At 48.9% G+C, this 21,864-nt stretch overlaps 1 protein-coding gene across 1 annotated transcript in view; it reads right to left on the reverse strand.

The window, feature by feature from the left end:
• The window catches only part of LOC139268315 (rabphilin-3A-like), a 120,203-nt gene that overhangs the window by 47,726 nt on the left and 50,613 nt on the right, over window positions 1–21,864 (reverse strand). The window contains exon 7 of the mRNA XM_070886385.1: window positions 3,501–3,668. Within this exon, the coding sequence (XP_070742486.1) occupies window positions 3,501–3,668 (168 nt within the window). The remainder of the gene's footprint in view (window positions 1–3,500; window positions 3,669–21,864) is intronic.

Raw genomic sequence — 21,864 nt, forward strand, 5'->3', positions numbered from 1 at the left:
ATTGAGAGTTCTTGGTTGTCAGGCTGGTCAGATGAACTGCATGGTCCCTTCCAGTTCTGTTCTTTCCTATGTTTCTAATCACTGACACAGGAAACTGGTCCTTGGTTTAATAGCTCACCAAAAGGACGGCACCTCTGACCGTGCAGTCGTCCCTCAGCAATGCACTGGACTGTCAGCCTGGATTATGTGCTCAAACTCTAGCATGGGGTTTCACCTACAGCTTATGGACTCTGAGGTGAGAATGCTTTCAACTGAAGCTGACAGATCATGACTGTCAGGTAGGGACACCGACGACCAATATATTGTCAGTCAACTTCTATCAACTGTCATCATCATAGGTGGTCCCTCGAAACAAGGATGGCTCGCTTCCATACCGAAAACGGATGAGTTCACAGGTGTTTCAATGATATTCCGGATCCCGAACTACATCCTGAAGGGTGGAAGATGCCTGTGTGTGGATTTTTTTAACGTGGGGTGGCCGTTGCACACCAGCCACCACACGGGCTTGACAGAGCGAGGTCTTGGTCCAGTGGCAAAGATTAACCAAGGCGACTGGAAACCAGCTCTGCTGCACGGACCTAGTGCGTGCACACATCGCAGTGTGGGCTGGGCCGTGATGCCCCTGGGCCCTTGCCTCTTCCGGGCCCCAAACTCACGCCTCTCCTGGGCCCCGATCACATCCCTCTACCAACTGTACAAACATGTCAAACGCCACTGGTGCAGCCAGAATGATTGCGATTTACTTTGAATTCTGTCGTCCATCGCAAGGGTCATGCTATCCATTTATAAATCACAGAATGATACAGCACAGAAGGAGACCATTCGGCCCATCGTGCCCGTGCCGGCTCTTTGAGAGAGCAGTCCAATTAGTCCCATTACTCCCTTTCCCCATAGCCTTGTAATCTTCTCCTCTTCAAGTATTTATTCAAATCTCTTTTGAAAGTGATTATTGAATCTGCTTCCACCACCCTTTGGGGCAGTGCATTCCAGATCACAATAACTTGCTTCATTAAAAAAAAATTCTCCTCATCTTGCCTCTGGTTCTTTTTCCTTTAATAAGTAAATCAGCTAATACACACTGAACTTTCTCATTGGCAAAATGTCGATAGAGATGAATATGTGGAAGCAGAGCCCATGCAAATGTTGCAAACAGCCTCTTGTGGTTTGAAGGTATGGCTCCAGATTGTATACTTCGGTCACAGTGTCTGTTGCAAAGTAGGTTCTGCTTGTATACACGGCTTGGGGGGGTGCGGGTAAACTACATCTTGAATGCCTAATCTAGTGTCATCTGTGGCTCAATGGGCAGCACTTTTGCCTCTGAGTCAGAGGGTTGTGGGTTCAAGTCACACTCCAGAGACTTGAGCACATAAATCTAGGCTGACACTCCAGTGCAGTGCTGAGGGAGCGCTGCACTGTTGGAGGTGCTGTTTTTCAGATGAGATATTAAACTGAGGCCCCGTCTGCTCTCTCAGGTGGACGTAAAAGATCCCATGGGACTATTTCGAAGAAGAGCAGGAAAGTTATCCCCGGTATCCCAGCCAATACTTTATCACCTTGCTGTTTGTGGGAGCTTATTGTGCACAAATTGGCTGCATCATTTCCCACATTACAACAGTGACTACACTTCAAAAAGTACCTCATTGGCTGTAAAGTGCTTTGAGACGTCCGGTGGTCATGAAAGGCACTATATAAATGCAAGTCTTTCCTTTCTTTTTAATCCATAAACACCCCGACCTTGCTTGATTCCCCTGATCCTCATCTTTGTCTCCTAGAAACCTCACATCGGGCGATTATGGCCCAGTGGGGTGATATGGCCCAGTGGGAGTGATATGGTCCAGTGGGTGATATGACCCAGTGGGGTGATATGGCTCAGTGGGTGATATGGCCCAGTGGGTGATATGGCATAGTGGGGTGATATGGCCCAGTGGGTGATATGGCCCAGTGGGGTGATATGGCCCAGTGGGTGATATGGCCTAGTGGGGTTATATGGCCCAGTGGGTGACATGGCCCAATGGGGTGATATGGCCCAGTGGGTGATATGGCCCAGTGGGATGATATGGCCCAGTGGGGTGATATGGCTGAGTGGGTGATATGGCCCAGTGGGAGTGATATGGCCCAGTACGGTGATATGGCCCAGTGGGTGATATGGCATAGTGGGGTGATATGGCCCAGTGGGATGATATGGCAAAGTGGGTGATATGGCTCAGTGGGGTGATATGGCCCAGTGGGAGTGATATGGCCCAGTGGGTGATATGGCCCAGTGGGGTGATATGGCCCAGTGTGTGATATGGCCCAGTGGGGTGATATGGCCCAGTGGGTGATATGGCCCAGTGGGGTGTTATGGCCCAGTGTGTGATATGGCCCAGTGGGGTAATATGGCCCAGTGGGGTGATATGGCCCAGTGGGGTGATATGGCCCAGTGGGGTGATATGGCCCAGTGGGATATTCATGGGTACCATTGGGACAATTAGCGAACCTTTGCCAAATACTCACAGATAGGAAAATCTGTTACATCTCTAACGGTCTCCAGTTCTGACGAAAGGTTCATCAAGCAGAAACATTAACTCTGTTTCTCTCTCCACGAATGCTGCCTAGCCCGCTGAGTGTTTTCAGCATTCTCTGTTTTTATTTCCGATCTCCAGCATCCGCAGTGTTTCCGTTGTTGTGCCCACAGACAGGAGATGGGCACAACTTTGAGAAAGTTTAACCCGTGCATAAACTGACAAATCACTGCAATGCTTTGCAGTAGCTTCATTCAGTGGTCCCTCTTAAGAGGATTCAAGGTGGCTGAATGGGTCGACCACCCAGTTCCCATTTTATCTGGGTGCTGAGCAACTGAAGTGCACTTCAGATTTGACTGCACAAATTCATTTACATCATTCGGGGGCCTTATTGAGCCTTCTGCATGCAAACCTCAAACATGTCACTCAAACAAAAGAGGCATGGAACTGGCCTGGGTGTCCAATAATCCAACCTCAAAATCAAGGGTTACGGGGAGCGGGCAGAGAAATGGAGTTGAGGCAGGATCAGATCAGTCATCATCTTATTGAATGGCGGAGCAGGCTCGCGGGGCCGAATGGCCTACTCCTGCTCCTATTTCTTATGTTCTTATGTTGATTGCCTGCACACAGAACAAAACTGTCTGAACATAACTAGTTCGCGCGAGAGAGAAAGCGAGAGGTCGTGCGAGTGCACATAAAAGAGAGCAAGAGTGAGAGAGCGGGCAAGAGAGAACGCAAGAAAGAGATAGGACAGAGACTATGAGGGGGAAAGTGAGCGTAAGAGGCAGAGAGAGAGTGAATAGCAGTGGACTGCAGCATGTTCGAATGGAACGGCGCCGTCCATTTTCAATGGCTTCAATGGTCGGATATGAAGGGATATGGAGATAGTGCAGGAAAGTGGAGTTGAGGCAGAAGATCAGCCATGATCTCACTGAGTAGCGGAGCAGGCTCAAGGGGCCGAATGGCCTGCTCCTGCTCATAATTCTTATGTTCACTAACCTCCTGGACTCCTATTGGTGTCACTCTCCATGTCACCGCTGTATCCATCCTGACTCTCAGATTCACCATACTCGCTGCCTGCGACCATTCGTGACTCTGGTAGCCTGCGTCCTGAGGAAACGTAACCAGCAGGGGCTCGGCCAGTAGGCCCAGACACAACTTCACTGCCTGAAAGAGAATAGTTGGAAAATTAAGGCTCCTCAGTCAGCACAGATAGGTTGTCAGACTGCCCTCCTGAACATCCCTGATTATAATAGCTCCATTGGTGGCCGTGCCTTCTGTTGCCTAGGCCCAAAGCTCTGGAACTCCCTGCCTAAACCTCTCCACCTCCCTGCCTCTCTTTCCTCCTTTAAGACGCTCCTAAAAACATAAGAACGTGAGAAATAGGAGCAGGAGTAGACCATTTGGCCCCTTGAGCCTACTCCGCCATTTAATACGATCATGGCTGATCCGATCATGGACTCAGCTCCACTTCCCTGCCTGTGCCCCATAACCCCTTATCCCCTTATCGGTTAAGAAACTTCTTTCTCTGTCTTAAATTTATTCAATGTCCCAGCTTCCACAGCTCTCTGAGGCAGCGAATTCCACAGATTTACAACCCTCTGAGAGAAGAAATTCCTCCTCATCTCAGTTTTAAATGGGCGGCCCCTTATTCTAAGATCATGCCCTCTAGTTCTAGTCTCCCCCATCAGTGGAAACATCCTCTCTGCATCCACCTTGTCAAGCCCCCTCATAATCTCATACGTTTCAATAAGATCACCTCTCATTCTTCTGAATTCCAATGAGTAGAGGCCCAACCTACTCAACCTTTCCTCATAAGTCAACCCCCTCATCTCTGGAATCAACCGAGTGAACCTTCTCTGAACTGCCTCCAAAACAACCCAGCTCTTGGACCAAGCTTTTGGTCACCTGCCCTAATTTCTCCTTATGTGGCTCGGTGTCAACTTTTTAAATCTCATAACACTCCTGTGAAGCGCCTTGGGATGTTTTACTATGTTAAAGGTGCTATATAAATACAAGTTGTTGTTGTAATCATGGTGGATTACATGGCAGGACTGCCCCTGCAGATGGAATCGAGCAAATGGGGAATGGGAAGTTGTGCATTCAGCAAGCTCACCCCCCACCCACACCCCTTCCCGTTGGGACCCCCTCACTTAAGGTATTCTGATTAGGCTTTACAGCTGTGCTAATTGCCCTTGCATAATTTTGTCCAACAATTTTATTGCACAGACATCTTACATGTGAATGAGCAGCTTTAGATGCCACTCAGCAATACATACACCCATTCACCCCCGGCGTTACAGGTGACCAGTAATCCAGAGGTTTGGACTAATAATCTCAAGAGCCTGAGTTCAAACCCTGCCATGGGATTTCAAGAATTTTAATTTAGTTTAAAAATAATCTGGGAACAAAAATCCAGCATCGGTAAATGTGACCACGAAGCTGCTGGATCGTTATAAAAACCCATCTGGTTCACTAATGTCCTTCAGGGAAGGAAATCTGCCGTCCTGACCCGGTCTGGCCTAGATGTGACTCCAGACCCACAGCAATGTGGCTGACTCTGAACTACCCTCTGAAGTGTCCTAACAAGCCACTCAGTTGTACAAAGTTTCTAGCAGTGATCCAAGAATAAGGCCCAGCACCACCTTCTAACAAAAAGACAAGGGGCAATTACTGACTCCCATACTCCCAGTGCGAGGCACACCAACAGTGGGTGCAGGTCAGAGCATCAAGATTACAATGTTGGGAACAACAGATTTGTAGAATTCCCTCTATGGCGCACAATATATTATATACGGTATGTTACACATATAATAATCACACTTCTTGACTTGTCTCAGCCTTTAATACGGTTGACCACTCTATCCTTCTCCAACATCTCTCCACCATTGTCCAGCTGGGTGGGACTGCACTCGCCTGGTTCCATTCTTATCTATCTAATCATAGCCAGAGAATCACCTGCAACGGCTTCTCTTCCCGCTCCCGCATCGTTACCTCAGATGTCCCCCAAGGATCTATCCTTGGCCTCCTCCTATTTCTCATCTACATCTTGCCCCTTGGTGACATTATCCGGAAACACCATGTCAGTTTCCACATGTACGCTGATGACACCCAGCTCTACCTCTCCACCACTTCTCTCAACCCCTCCTCGGTCTCTAAATTGTCAGACTGCTTGTTCTGGATGAGCAGAAATTTTCTCCAATTGAATATTGGGAAGACTGGAACTATTGTTTTCGGTCCCCGCCACAAACTCCGTTCCCTAGCCACTGACTCCATCCATCTCCCCAACTTCTGCCTGAGGCTGAACCAGACTTGGTGTCATATTTGACCCTGAAATGAGCTTTCGATCATATATCCGCAGCATAACTCATTCCGCCTATTTTCCACCTCTGTAACAACGCTCGTCTACGCCCTTGCCTTTGCTCATCCACTACTGAAACCCTCATCCATGCCTTTGTTACCTCTAGACTTGACTATTCCAACGCGCTCCTGGCTGGCCTCCCACATTCTACCCTACGTAAACTAGAGGTGATCCAAAACTCGGCTGCCCGTGTCCTAACTCGTACCAAGTCCCGTTCATCCATCACCCCTGTGCTCGCTGACCTACATTGGCTTCCAGTTAAGCAACGCCTCAATTTCAAAATTCCCATCCTTGTTTTCAAACCCCTCCATGGCCTCGCCCCTCCCTATCTCTGTAATCTCCTCCAGCCTCACAACCCCCCGAGGTATCGGCGCTCCTCTAATTCTGCCCCCCTGAGCATCCCTGATTATAATCGCTCAAACATCGGTGGCCCTGCTTTTTGTTGCCTAGACCCCAAACTCTGGATCTTCCTCCCTAACCCTCTCCCCCTCTATACCTCTCTTTCCTCCTTCAAGACGCTCCTTAAAACCGACCTCTTTGACCAAGCTTTCGGTCACCTGCCCTAATTTCTACCTATGCGGCTCGGTGTCAAATTTTTATCGCACAATACTCCCTGTGAAGTGCCTTGAGATGTTTCACTAGGTTAAAGGAGGGGCTGCTGTGCAAGCTTGTAATTATCCGCACAATGAACGGCTGTTGATCCAAGAGCGATCGGTTACTGTTTGGGGAGCGGCAGATCCGAGCGCCTTTGCCATAATTTTTATGGGCCTCTTAACTTAGGCCAGAACGGCCTGGGTTAAGTTGTTGTTGTTCTGTTTTCTGCTCTCACAAATGTAATGGTCTCTGGCTAAAGGTCCTGGGATCAAAACTGCAGAGGTCCTACTCTGCCATCAGAAATGCGGCAGGGTAGGATTTGCATCCGCCCCTTTGCTCCGGCCTTAACCCAGGTTGAGCAGGTTGGGCCTGTACTCATTAGAGTTTAGAAGAATGAGAGGTGATCTTATTGAAACATATAAGATTCTGAGGGGGCTGGACAGGGTGGTTGCAGAGAGGATGTTTCCTCTCGTGGGGGAATCTAGAACTGAGGGGCATAGATTCAGAATAAGGGGCTGCCCATTTAAGATGGAGATGAGGAGGAATTTCTTCTCTCTGACGGTCATGAATCTTTGGAATTCTCTGCCCCAGAGAGGTGTGGAAGCTGAGTCATTAAATATATTCAAGGCTGAGCTAGACACATTCTTCAACTACAGGGGAGTTACGGGTTATGGGGAACAGGCAGGAAAGTGGAGTTGAGAACAAGATCAGATCAGCCATGATCTTATTGAATGGCGGAGCAGGCTCGAGTGGCCGTATGGCCCACTCCTGCTCCTATTATGTTCTTAATTTCTCCTGAAACCTACAAGCGTAAACGAGATTCCCGTTGAACTTCTGCCAAGATTATGGCGGGTGTGGGGTGGCGAGGTGGGGGGGGAGATGCCCTGAGGAAATTCACCCCCAATGCCCCAAAAACCCTTAATTTTAGGTCTCTTGTTTAGAGTATAGCAGGGGCAACCACTACCCAGTTTTTAATGGGCATCTAACCACCACGTGGACATCCATGATTTGGTCGCAAGAATTCCTGATGTAGGAATTCAAATGTCACCCTGGCGCAGTATGGGATGTACTTTGGAGCAATGTTCCCTTTAAGCTGCGTGATCACGCGGCTTCGCAGCTCTCCAGGGGACCCCGGGCCGCCGGATTATAAATTGAGAAAAGCACGCATGGACTACGCAGCTCGTTACTTTGCTTCCAAGGTGTGTCACTCTGCATTGAAGCCGGTTGCAGCTTGTTACTAGCACAGCACGCACATGAACGATTCTCGAAACAAATCACTTCTCCTAATCTGAGGAAGGACGTTCTTGCTATTGAGGGAGTGCAGCGAAGGTTCACCAGACTGATCCTGCACCTATTTTCTATGTTTCTATGTTTACCTCAGCACGAATATCCATCACCTTGATGAGCACAAAATAAATAACTGAAAGACTGGAAGAGATATCGGGCGAGAAACTGGGCTCGTCGGTGCCTGTTTTTTGGGTGCTACAAGTGCCCAAGATGGCGTGCGTGCCACGTGCGCGCACTTGTCGCGCCAGACGCCATATTGGTGCAGGCATCAGCTCCAGCTAACGCCTCTCTTCATCTCGTACAGCTAAAGATGCTTTCAGCAGCAGGAGGAACTCCCCGTCAGCGCTATTTAAAGTGATCATCAACAACTTGCAGGTTAGGTGCTGGTTGATTTTTTTCAGGCTGATGCTACGATTCTGCAATGTTTGGCGCTTTCTATCATCGTTTCAAGTCGCGAAAGTCTGCAGGAAGTGGTATGGCAGTGGCTGAAGGACCTTTTTGCTGACTTCATGGCTTCGGCACAGTATCAGTTTGCTTCCAGGCATGGGTGCACTGGTAGGTATTCCCCTCGGAATACAGCATGGCTTGGAGAATGAGTAGAGGCCACGCAGAGCAGGACAAGCTGCTGGAAGAGGGAGGAGGAGGAGGAGGGGGATCAGGGCTCCCAGCAGGAGGCCATGTCCGCTCAGGTGTTCAGGGAGCAATTCTCCTACCTGAAGCTCAGCGAGGAACAAGGTGTGAGAGGTCTGCGTTACAGTAAAGACGCCCTCATTGAAATCTGCCACCGGATGCAGCCAGAACTGCATCCTCCGAGCAGGGCGAGGACCACAGTGCCAGCGGCTGTCAAGGTAACCGTGGTGATGAGCTTTTATGCGTCCGGCTCCTTCCAAGCTGGAGCAGGAGGTTTTTGCAGTCCACTGTTGCGTAAGGGAGGGCACTGAGGTGCTCTCTTTGAAGGGAGCTGGCTACAGTTCATTGTCTCTGGCCTGACACAAGCAGGCAGAGCGAGCACGTGGCTTGGCGAGAATTGCAGGCTTCCCCGTGGCGCCGGCCGCCATTGACCGCGGGCGCCGTGTGTCAACTCTGCCAGAACCGAAAGGGAATCCATTCCCTCAACGTCCAGCTGGTGTGCGACCATCGGCAGCGAGCCATGCACGCCAGCGCCCGCTACCCTGGCAGCAGTCACGATGCCTTCATTCCACGTCAGTCCGCTGTGCCATCTGCATTTGAGCCCCCACGGCAAACCAAAGGCTGACTATACTGGGCGACGGGGGCTTTTGGCTGCCAACACGGACTGACGACACCAGTGCTCAACCAACACGTGCGGTCAGCGTGCATAAAATGTCAGCCTTGCTGCCACACGAAATGTGGCAAGAGCTGACCACTGACGTGCTGAAACAACGCTTCCACTGCCTGGACTGCACTGGAGGAGCCCTGCAGTACTCGGCAGAGCGTGTGTCAAGATTCGGAGTGCTCTGCTGCACAACCTCACCACCATGCGGGCACTGCCCTTGCTGCCAGCTATATGCCGACCAACTGGTTTTATCTGATCTGTACTTTTTAACATATATTACGAATAGATCTCCCACCTCACTGTTCATGCTGAGTTGGGGGATGCTGTTCTGTCCTATTTAATGTATTATATATTATATATTATGAAGGGCCACTGATGGACATTATGTTTTCATTACACAGTATTGTGGGGTTTTGAGTTGAATTCAGTTTTGTCTGGAAAGGTTGATATCACAGGTGTTGATTATCGTAGCCTGGAGCCACAAAGTGCAGTCATGTCGGGATCTGTATTATTGGCCACAGAGACCAGAGACTAACTATCTGCCTGCTGCAATACTTTCAATGCAATCGAATGGGCAGTGCCGAGGGCATTTGAAGCCAGCAGGCCAAATGTGCACAAGGCTCACCAAGGCCCCCCCCCATCTAATGCAAACAACGGGTCCTCCCCATAATGTTGCTGGAGCATCCAAGTGCCCATTTCTAAAGGATGTTGCAGTGTTGAGGCCTGCTTAAAATGTGATCCCCCTACTCTTGGCTATACTGCCCCTTCCCTTCCCCACCACTCCACTCCACTCGGCCTCCAGCATCCTGCTAGGGTACCGAAGTTGCTGAAATTCTAACAATGGCAACGCTTTGTGGGCAATCAGCAGCCTCTTTACAGGATGGTGTGCCTGGAACTCAAGCTCCCGATCGCCGAGGTGCCTCCAGTACATTATGCAATATGCATCTTGAGCACTACGCGAGTACTTCTTTTAAAAATTAATTCACGTGACGTTGACGGCAAGACCAGCATTTATTTCCCATCCCTAACTGCCACCTTCTTGAACACAACTGAGTGGCTCACCGGCCATTTCAGAGTGGGTCTGGAGTCACATATAGGCCAGACTGGGTAAGGACAGCAGATTTCCTTCCCCTAAAGGACATTGGCGAACAAGATGGAATTTTACAACAATCCATTAGTTCCATGGTCACCATTAATGATACCAACTTTTTATTCCAGATTTACTTAACTGAAATTAAATTCCCCAGCTGCCGTGGTGGGACTTGAATTCATGTCTCCGGATCATTAGTCCAGGCCTCTGGATTACTAGTCCAGTAACAGAACCACTAGCTACCGTACCATTCTTACATAAGCTGAGCTTGCAGTGTTGCATTAGGTAGTGTTGGGAGGTCGGTCCTGGACTGTGGTAGAGCTGGGAGGTGATTCCTGGCAGGTGGGAACAGTGGGAAGTGGGTTGCGGCTTTTCGCGGAGCGGGTCAGCAGTGAGTGAATGGGGAAAATCATCATCGGCAGTCCCTTGGAATCGAGGAAGACTTGCTTCCACTCTAAAAGTGAGTTCTCAGGTGACTGAACAGTCAAATACGGGAATTACAGTCTCTGTCACAGGTGGGACAGACAGTGGTTGGAGGAAAGGGTGGGTGGGACTGGTTTGCCGCACACTCCTTCCGCTGCCTGCGCTTGCTTTCTGCCTGCTCTTGGCGACGAGACTCGAGGTGCTCAGCGCCCTCCCGGATACTCTTCCTCCACTTTGAGTGGTCTTTGGCCAGGGATTCCCAGGTGCCGGTGGGGATGTTGCACTTTATCAAGGAAGCTTTGAGGGTGTCCTTGAAATGTTTCCTCTGCCCACCTGGGGCTCGCTTGCAGTGCAGGAGTTCCGAGTAGAGCGCTTGCTTTGGGAGTCTCGTGTCAGGCGTGCGAACAATGTGGCCCGCCCAGCGGAGTTAGCACTGGTGCTCCATGTAGGGCTAGGAGGCAAGGCACCTTTAGGGAAGGATACCCTCTGACATGTCCCGGTCTGGAGGAAGCAGGGGAGGCGGAAGGTATGGGTGCTTCGGGTCAGTTTGGAGATGGCTAGAGGCAGTAGGAGGGAGCAGCGAGGCAGAGAATGGCATGGGGCTCGCAAGGCCCGGGTGGGGGAAATTTGGCAGACCCACTGGGAAATTTCCAGCAAGGCTGCCTTATTCCAAACAGCATAAGCATTGCTCTTCTGTTTAAACAATACACAGATGGGGTTTCCAGCTCAACAGGTTGCACAGATTATTTGGACGACAAAAAAACAAATCCCAGAGACTGGCACAACACTACGGCAGCAAGATACCAGGTCTGTGGCCAAGTGATGGATGGTACAACACACCAACCTCAACTGATGCTCAATGAAGTGAGGCAGACTGAGGTGGCAGTGAGGAAGGTGGCTCTTGCTTTCCAGTCCAGGGTGCCTTCTCAGTAAGGATGTTATGCTGCGTGCCTGGATAGAGGAATAGCACTCGAGGGAGCATTTACAGGCAGTGGCAGTGCCAGCCCTGGCTAGCTGAGGGCACCCTTGCATCAGGTGGCACAGCTCTGCCTCTAGCTGTCTGCTGACCTGGAGCCAGTTGTAAACTGCCATCGCCAGGTAGGTGGGCCTCTCAACAAATCTGGGTAGAAAGGTACCCTTGGCTGCCTCTGGTACAGCCTGACCTGTCTGGCATTCCTCCTTTACTCTTCCTCCTCTAAAACACATAAGAAAAATGGGAATTCCCATTAGGAACCCCACAGTCCCAATGATGTTGATATTTTATATAAGCACCTTTAACGGAATAAATCCCTTGTGCTTCGAAATGGATACAATGACATTTAATTCTATGGTGCGGTAGTGTGGTGGTTAAGTTACTGGACTAGTAATCCAGAGGCCTGGGCTAATGATCCGGAGACGTGAGTTCAAATCCCACCACAGCAGCTGGGGAATTTAAATTCAGTTAATTTTATAAATCTGGAATTAAAAAGCTAGTATCAGTAACGGTGACCATGAAACTACCGGATTGCCGTATAAGTCCATCTGGTTCACTAATGTTCTTTAGGAAAGGAAATCTGCCGTCCTTACCCGCTCTGGCCTATATGTGACTCCAGACCCACGGCAATGTGGTTGACTTTTAACTGCCCTCTGAAGGGCAATTAGGGATTGGCAATAAATGCCGGCGTGAAATGGAACGCATAAATCTCAGGGTCACGTTGATTTGCACATGTGCGGAATAAAGAAACGATTTGCACATGCATGGGAGAAAATACGCCTATTTTGTACTGAAAGTTGTTATTGAATCTGCTTCCACCAGCCTTAGGGCCAGCGCATTCCAGAGCACAACAACATGCTTCGTTTAAAAAAAATATAATTCTCCTCATCTTGCCTTTGGTTCTTTTTTCTTTAAAAAGGAGATCAAATTACACACACTGAACTAGCTCATTGTATGAGCTGGTCACATTGTTTTCCAGAGGTAAATTTCACAAATTGAGTCTCCCTCCTGCAATCTGAACGTACGAGCTCTTTTTTATTTGCACATCCAAATTAACTGGGACGGGATCATACTGTTTAAAAAAAAACAAGGCGGGAACATGTTGTAGAAAAAACCCCACAAGATACAGTTTGCAAAAAGGATCGGGAGCGAAAGGATGAGAAATGCAAGAGAACTGGATTAAAGTGATCTGGAAAGTGGCAACGAGAGAGAGAAAAAGAGCTGCAAAGCGTGTGTGTTGTGAGAGAGAGAGAGAGTGAGAGAGAGAACACCCATTGCATTTCATTGGTGGCCATCTCAGCACTGTATAACTGCATATTTTTTTACAGAGAGGACGGGGGGAGAGGGAGAGAGATTTAAATGTATTAATGTGCATCGGATCGATGTGCACTTCCTCCTGAGCTCCTTTTAACATATATCAGCACCGTCTCATTTATATTACAATACCATCAGCACCAGCGTGGCCTGAGGACAGTCATCGCAAAAAAAGACTAAATCCAAAGTTAACAAGCAAAAAAAACATTGCCTGGTAATTATTATTGATCGCTGATAACTTGAAGGCTGAGTAACTATTTGGGAGAAATTAGAACCACACCCGACGCTTGCAGAAAGCCTTTGTTGTTACTTTTTGTGATCAGATGTGTAAGGCGCCCGGTTTCCTTATGTTCTTCTGTCAGTAATCAATTAGTGACGGCCGAATGTGCTTCCCGTCTGGGCGCAAAGGTTGTAGAATACACTTCCTGCCCGGGAGCAAAGGTCAACGAGGGGTCGGTTCAGGTCGGGTCGGGAAAAAAACAACAACTCATTGCCCCCCCCCCCCCCCACCCGCCCCGGTCCGTACGGAGTGTGTACGGACCTGGGAAGGCATCGCAAAAGCCAGTTTTCAGCGCACAATGTGCATGCGCTGAAAACCGGCTTAACCGACTTGTCAAGCTGGAGCTGGACAGATCGTACGCATCTCGGGAGCGAGGACATTTGCGAGGGCAATATTGCGGTATTTACCCATATCTTGCCCAGCAAATGTGCTCAAAACTCTTGCGCCTGATAAAACATACAAAAATATAATAAAATTAAAAAACACATTTTATTTTTAAAAACCCTGCCCACTACATTAAATTTATTTTAAACCATAATTAAAAAAACGTTTCAAAAAATGTTTTTTCTCTCTAAGATATTAATTTCAATTAATTTTAATTATGTTAGGTGTGTTTTTTTATTTTTTATTATGATGTTTATAGTGTGTTTTGTTTTTTTCCTCATTAATAGGAATGAGGACTGGTAGATACGGAGCTCCCGTTGCTACTGATGGGAAAGCTGTGGAATACTGTACCTGATTGGCTGAGCAGTCACACGTGACTGCACCGTCTGCGCGGGAACCTGGAGGACGGGAGCGCGCTCCGCAGCGCGGGAAGAGAAGGCCTCCCCACCGGAATCTGGGACCACCAGGTAAATTCGTAGAAATGTTTCAGGTCGGAGGCATACGCCAGCAGGAAGCCTCCGACCGCAATTTCTGGACCATCATTTCTGTCCCAAACCTCAAGACTTTTAAGATTTTATCTCATGATTAATGAAACGGTGGGGTTGGCTTTACTGTATTCCGTTTCCTATTTCTAGCGGGCTCTCCTGGGATCTCTGTGGCTTGTTAACTTCTTTAATGTGAAAAAAAGATTTCCGAAAGTCAAGATAAATGATAGAATACAGAGTTTCGCTATCTGCTTGATCTCCAATATCCTCACTAAAACCAAGGTTTGTCGAGTAGGATTTGCCTTTCTAAATCCATGTTGGATATTTCTCATCAATTTATTGATATTCAGGCACTCCTCTGCCCTGACCAGAGTCAGCCCATCAGTCACGAAGGACATCCTTTGTGAGTACGACTGGAGTAATGTCTGTAGCTCCACACTGTGGACGCCTGTGTTACTGCAGCTAGTGCTGTTTAATAAAGAGCAGGTCACCTGACCAGGCCAGAAGATTCCGGAACCTGCAGCCATCTTACAGATTGTGTGCTCTCCAAAGATATGACAGTTATCCTTCCGTGTCCTCCTCAAGCTGCCCACTACATTCAACATGCTTGGCCACTCCACCTGGCTTGGCCATCTTCCCTCTATCAGAGAGGTGTACAACGCCTCCCTTGGTGCTGCGCCCTCTGACATAGGGCCCAGATGCCCAAACCTAACTACTAAAGTGCAAACTATTCCCAGCCGCTAACTTTCCCGCTCTGTCACCATTATCGCCTCAAAAACATAAAAGCTGAAAATGCAGCCCACTATGTCAGGTCTGATGGTTTGAACATTTAAACTGCTTGCACCAGTTTACAGGCCCAAGGCCCTGCCATCTGGACCCTCGTACATCCTTTAGCTAACATAACATGTAATCCAAAAGCTCTGAAGGATGGGGAATCTCTAATGGTTTTGGAGGGGATTTCATTGACCGCTGCCAACTCCTTTCCGTTGGTTCAGGATTCATTGCAAACAAGCAGAAAATGAGGACGATGAGACAGATTTATATAACAGCTGAAGACAAAAATAGAAATCATTATTTCAATGTCTATCCAGCAGAGCTTTGATTAAAACCCCGGGGTTTCATTTAAACAGGATGCTGTTTCTAACAGCTTTGATTTCTACTTTCCATAAGTCTGCATTATGCAGAGAGCTATGTCAGACTCACACTGAAGCTGTGCTGCTCCCTCCCCACCTCCACTTGCAGTTCACAGGTTGCTGACTTGAGATGATAATGGGAAAGCTCGACAGTAATGAGACCCTTTCTCCATCCCCTGCAGGAAGGCAGCTGGGTGGCAGCTTGCTGCCCTTGTGGTATCCGTCCCATGCCGAGGCAGCTGATGCTGCAGCCTGCCCGCCTGTCCCAGCTAAAGGGGTCATTATCTGGCTAAAGTGACTCACGTGCGTGCCAAGTTCACAAGACTGCGAGGCGTCCCGGAGGATTGGCGCACACTGGTGCTCGGTGCCGTGGAGTGTGAGCACATCGTACTTTCCGCTCCGCCCTTTGACGGGAGCCTTGCTGAGCGGGGAGATGCCAGGCAGAGCCCCGGGGGGGCATCTCTGTATGGGGAAGGAGCGGGAAAACTCGATGGGGACAAGCTGCTTTTGGTGAAACCTCATGGCAAGTGTAATATATATAGCTCCACCCAGTGGACTACTGGGGCATTGTAGCTACCGAAAACAGAACAGCAAGCACCTGCTCTCCCCCCCACCCCCCCACCCCACCCCCGCCTGCCGCCATCCTCCCCACTTGCACCTTTCAGCTGTCTCATCTGACATCTCTCATCAGGTCCCAACGTGGGCCAGGCTGGTGGGAACTCCTGGCATCAGTGGCCTCTGGCCTCGCTCTCTCCGACACATGAGGACCATGTTTTGGGGCAGACAGAGGTTCAGCCCCAGATGTTGCTCTCTGGAAACCTGACAGCGGTTTGGGGACCAGGGTTTTTTTTTTGTTGGATGGTATCATTGGACACCGAGGAAATCATAAGGGCCAATGAAAATGCTGCCAGAGCACTTTCACGTAGGAGAAGATGGGCCGCCTGGTGGATGAACTGGTAATGGGTCGTGTGATTGGTAAACCTTTGCTAATAATCCAACTGGATTGTTAAAAAAAAATGAGGAGATGGGCAGAACTTTCAACGTCCGCTCGATCGTACAACTGACAGCACCCGTTATATAGGCTGCCCATTATATAGGCTATACAGCCACTTGAAGACACATGCCATTGATGATTAGCACATCAACGTCTTTGTTGGCCACAACAGACTACCAAGAACTATATAGGCTGCCCAAAATTCCCTATCCATAATGTCAACGGAAAGGAAAATGTGCCGAGGTGGATAATGAGGCCTCGATCCGGTGATACCAGTTTTATGCCCCAGTTGAGGTTGAAAGTTCCGCCCTATTTGTCTCTTGAATAATCTGATCACGCCACCATTACCTGGCTCCCTGCACCACTTTATTTTTGATGTATAATTCACACTGTTTCAAAGCGGCTGCTTTCTACTGACAGGCAGCATACCGCTCTTTCATGCCCTGTTTTCATTCAGAATTGTTTGAAGTATTTCTGGAACACATCCCAAGGCTGCTGGTGCTGTGAGTCCTGTTACGGGGACATTCCACAGCGCTAGTGCAACACTCAGCTGAGCGTTCATTGCCGTGAGACTGTCAAAGACCACAACCAGGATCGCTGCTGGTGGTTGAGCAAGGTCAGCCAGGTCAGCTGTGGCTCAGTGGGCAACACCTTTGCCTCTGAGTCAGAAGGTTGTGGGTTCAAGCCCCACTCCAGGCACTTGAGCCCATAATTCAGACTGACACTCCACTCCAGTGCAGTGCTGAGGGAGTGCTGCACTGTCAGAGGTGCTGTCCTTCAGGTGACACGTTAAACCGAGTCCCTGTCTGTCCTCTCAGGTGGATGTAAAGGATCCTAATGCAAAGAAGAGCAGGGGAGTCTCTGTGGATTGATGTTTCTGATTCTATTAACCTACAAGGCTACGGACCAAGACTTGGAACGTGGGATTGGACCTGGATAGTTCATTGTTGGCTGTCGGCTGGCATGCCCATGATGGGCTGAAATGGCTTCCTTCTGTGCTGTAAATGTCTATGACCCTATGAAGGGTCTGACAGGCCAATGAGAATGTAGTTGGCCACTGACTTTACTGCCCTGTCATGCTTTCTCCCTGTGGCAGGATTTAGATTTGTCGTTGGACATGACTTTACTTTGCATCACCCCGGGAGAAGACTGTCATCAGCAGCATTGCTGCAATGTAAAGGGCATTGGAGGGTGGGCCAGCAGTCAGTGGGTAACACACTTGCCTCTGAGTCACAGGGGTATGGGTTCAAGTCCCACTCCAGGGACTTGAGCACATAAATCTAGGCTAACACTCCAGTGCGGTTCTGTCTTTCGGATGAGACGTTAAACCGAGGCCCTGTCTGCTCTCTCAAGTGGACATAAAAGATCCCATGGCACGATTTTGAAGAAGAGCAGGGGAGTTATCCCCGGTGTCCTGGTCAATATTTATCCCTCAATCAACGTAATAAAAACAGATTATCTGGTCATTATCACATTGCTGTTTGTGGGAGCTTGCTTTGTGCAAAGTGGCTGCCGCGTTTCTCACATTACAACAGTGACTACACTCCGAAAAGTACTTCATTGGCTGTAAAGTGCTTTGCGATGTCCGGTGGTCATGAAAGTCGTGATATAAAACAAGCCTTTCTTTTTTAATATGCACAGGAAACTAGAAATGTCAAGAGATGAGGACTTATGAATTATATATCTTTAAAAGCATGATCTCAGTTAATGATTGAAAGACACTGACATTTTCTGTGTTACTGGGCCCCTTTTATCAAAGAAAGAGAAGATAGGGTGGATTTTCCTGACCTTTGCCCCCAGGACTCTGCCCATTTAATGGAGCCTAGAGATTTCCAGGGAGAAGGGGTGAGGGTAGAGCTTGGGATATGCCGGCAGTGGTTGAAGGCCTGTCAGACCATTGGATATGAGTGGGGAGAGGGCAGTCCCTGACTGCCACCTCATTTCCTCGGTTGCCCATGTGGTGGGTGCCACAGCGGTGGGGGGGGGGGGGGGGATCAGAGTGGTGCTGTGGCCTGCTCCTGCACCCCCCCCTGCCGATGGGAGAGTCCACGGGGGTTCAGGAGCAGGCCACAGCACCACGAGGATTGGGAAGTGAGAAATATTGGGAGAAATTTTAAATTCCACCCCAAATTTTATTTTAACTGCAATAAGTATCTTGCAGCTGCCAATCACCGTCAGTGTCCGGGAGGTAACACTTTCCAAATCAAGTTATGCAGGGACGATTCAATAAGATCATGGCTGATCATTCACCTCAGTACCCCTTTCCTGCTTTCTCTCCATACCCCTTGATCCCTTTAGCCATAAGGGCCATATCTAACTCTCTCTTGAATATATCTAACGAACTGGCATCAACAACTCTCTGCGGTAGAGAATTCCACAGGTTCACAACTCTCAGTGAGGAAGTTTCTCCTCATCTCGGTCCTAAATGGCTTACCCCTTATCCTTCGACTGTGACCCCTGGTTCTGGACTTCCTGCATCTAACCTGTCCAGTCCTGTCAGAATTTTATATGTTTCTATGAGATCCCCTCTCATTCTTCTAAACTCCAGTGAATATAGGCCCAGTTGATCCAGTCTCTCTTCATATGTCAGTCCTGCCATCCCGGGAATCAGTCTGGTGAATCTTCGCTGCACTCCCTCAATAGCAAGAACGTCCTTCCTCAGATTAGGAGACCAAAACTAAACACAATATTTCAGATGAGGCCTCACCAATGCCCTGTACAACTGCAGGAAGACCTCCCTGCTCCTATACTCAAATCCCCTAGCTATGAAGGCCAACATACCATTTGCCTTCTTCACTGCCTGCTGTACCTGCATGCCAACTTTCAATGACTGATGAATCATGACACCCAGGTCTCGTTGCACCTCCCCTTTTCCTAATCTGCTGCCACTCAGATAATATTCTGCCTTTGTGTTTTTGCTCCCAAAGTGGATAACCTCACATTTATCCACATTATACTGCATCTGCCATGCATTTGCCCACTCACCTAACCTGTCCAAGTCACCCTGCAATCTCTTAGCATCCTGCTCACAGCTCATACCGCCACCCAGCTTAGTGTCATCTGCAAACTTGGAGATATTACACTCAATTCCTTCATCTAAATCATTAATGCATATTGTAAATAGCTGGGGTCCCAGCACTGAGCCCTGCGGCACCCCACTAGTCACTGCTTGCCATTCTGAAAAGGACCCATTTATCCAGACTCTCTGCTTCCTGTACGCCAACCAGTTCTCTATCCACATCAGTTCATTACCCCCAATACCATGTGCTTTAATTTTGCACACCAATCTCTTGTGTAGGACCTTGTCAAAAGCCTTTTGAAAGTCCAAATACACCACACCCACTGGTGAATCAGTGCAGGAGACTGGAGAGTGTAAGAATATTAAGGTGACGTCGTCCACATTGAAATCAATGGGTAAGAACATATGAACACAAGAATTAGGAGCATGCGCTGCTATTCAATAAAATTCCTTGACTCACATAGAGTCCAAACATCTATTGATCTCGGCCTTGAATATACTCAACGACTGAGCACCCACAGCCCTTTGGAGTAGAGAATTCTTAAGATTCACAACCCTTTGAGTGAAGAAATTTCTCTTCATCTCAGTTCTAAATGGCCGACCCCTTATCCTGAGACTATGCGGCCTAGTTCTCGACTCTCCAACCAGGGGAAACAGCCTCTCAGCATCTACCCTGTCAATCCCCCTCAAAATGTTATAAGTTTCAATGAGACCACCTATCATTCTTCTAAACTCCAGAGAGTATAGGCCCAATCTACTCCATCTCTCCTCAAAGAACTAACCTCTCAACCCAGGAATCAGTCTGGTGAACCTTCGTTGCACCGCCTCTAAAGCAAGTATATCCTTCCTTAGGTACGGAGACCAAAACTGTGCAGAGTACTCCAGGTGTGGTCTCACCAAAGCCCTGTACAGTTGCAACAATACTACCCACTTCCAATAAAGGCTAACAAATTTGCCTTCCTAATTGCTTGTTGTACCTGCATGTTAACTATCCGTGTTTCATGTACAAGGGCTCCCAAATCCCTCTGAACATCAACATTTAATACTTCCTCACCATTTAAAAAATAGCATTTTTCTATTCTTCCTACCAGAGTGAATAACCTCACATACCCCACATTATACTCCATCTGCTAACTTCTTGCCCACTTACTGAATCTGGTTTATATCCCTTTGTAGGTGTAACGTTTTAACGCTCCCACTGCATTGAAATCATTGGGTCAGTTTGTAACACTCCCAATATAGTGAAATAATGGGTAACATTGTAATGTTCCCAATGATCTGAAATAACTGAGTAATGTAATGGTACTGGCAATGCCTGTCATTACCTTCACTTTTGATTATAATCTTAGGGCTGAATTTTGGGCTTCTTTGGATATCGGGGGTGTTAATAAGGGGGAGGGTGGGAAGAGAGTGGGAGGAGGAGAGGAGGGGGAAGGAGGGGGGAGGAGGAGAGGGGGAGGGAGGCAGAGGGGGAGAGTGGGGGAGGGGGAAGAGAGGGAGGGGGGAGGAGTGGGGGGAAGTGAGGGGGAGGGAGGAGGGAGGAGGAGAGGAGTGGGGGAGGCTAGGGGGAGGGGGGAGAGAGAGGGGGAACGGAGGGGGAGGGAAGGTGGAGGAGAGGTCAGAAGTTGGGGGAGAGAGGGAGGGAGGAGGTTGGGGGTGGAGGAGGAGGGGGAGGAGGAGAGGGGGGAGGGGTGGGGAGAAGAGGGGGAGGGGGGAGTGGAGGAGGGAGGGGGAGCGGAGGAGAGGTGGAGGAGAGGTGAGAAGGAGGGGGAGAGATGTGTGGAGGGAGTGTGGAAGTTGGGGGTGAGAGGGAGGGAGGAGGTTGGGGTGGAGGAGGTGAGGGGGGGGGGGGGGGAGAGGTAGCACCTGAAAATAGTTTGCACCTTTGACTGAGAGTTTCGGCGAAAATGTAAGTTGGAGGAGCGTTGGCGTTAAGTCAGGCGTTGTACAACGGACTTTGTGCACCCGAGCCCAAACGTGTGGCATTGAAGGAGGTGGCCATTTTGCGTATGCGCAGCGAATTTATTATTTTTTTCCCAGTCGCAAACACTACTGCAGGGCGTAGCAGCTTCCTGTACGCATGCGCATTTAAACCACCCCACTTCCGCCACTTCTGCAGAGATGGAGGAGCAGGAGGGAAGGCAGCGTGCCTGGCACCTCTCCAATGAGGCGAGTGAGGCCTTAGTGAGTGCAGTGGGGGAGCCAGACCACGCCCACCTGTTTTTAAGAAACTGTGGAGGGACATTGCTCAGGAAATGTCTGCTGCAGACACTGTGGCCAGAACTGCCACACAGTGCCGTAAAAAGTTCAACGACCTTACCAGGCCGCCATAGTTAATACCGTTTGCATTTATGCATGTCTCCATGACTTCTAACATGAATCGCACACACTATGTGAAGTTTTTCATGCCTATGGTCCCTCTCACACTCTGTGGGGCTTTCACAATGCATACAAAAGATGAACGCTTACTTCTGCACCCATTGGCTTCTCATGATCCATGCACATAAACTCAATCATTTACATCCTTCCTCACAATACACTCCCACTGCTGCTATGTCTTTCAGAAAGATCACCTACAGCCCCTGTGTTACATCCCTCTAACCTCCTAACAATTCCTTACGAAGCACATGCAACACCCAAACAGTTTCAACGGAAGCCACTAGAGCATTCACACAGTATCACCTATTGTACTATGATAGGCATATGTGGCACAACAGCAGAGAAACCCTTTC

Source organism: Pristiophorus japonicus, chromosome 8 (genome assembly GCF_044704955.1).
Source record: "Pristiophorus japonicus isolate sPriJap1 chromosome 8, sPriJap1.hap1, whole genome shotgun sequence".
In the NCBI taxonomy this organism is placed as follows: domain Eukaryota; kingdom Metazoa; phylum Chordata; class Chondrichthyes; family Pristiophoridae; genus Pristiophorus; species Pristiophorus japonicus.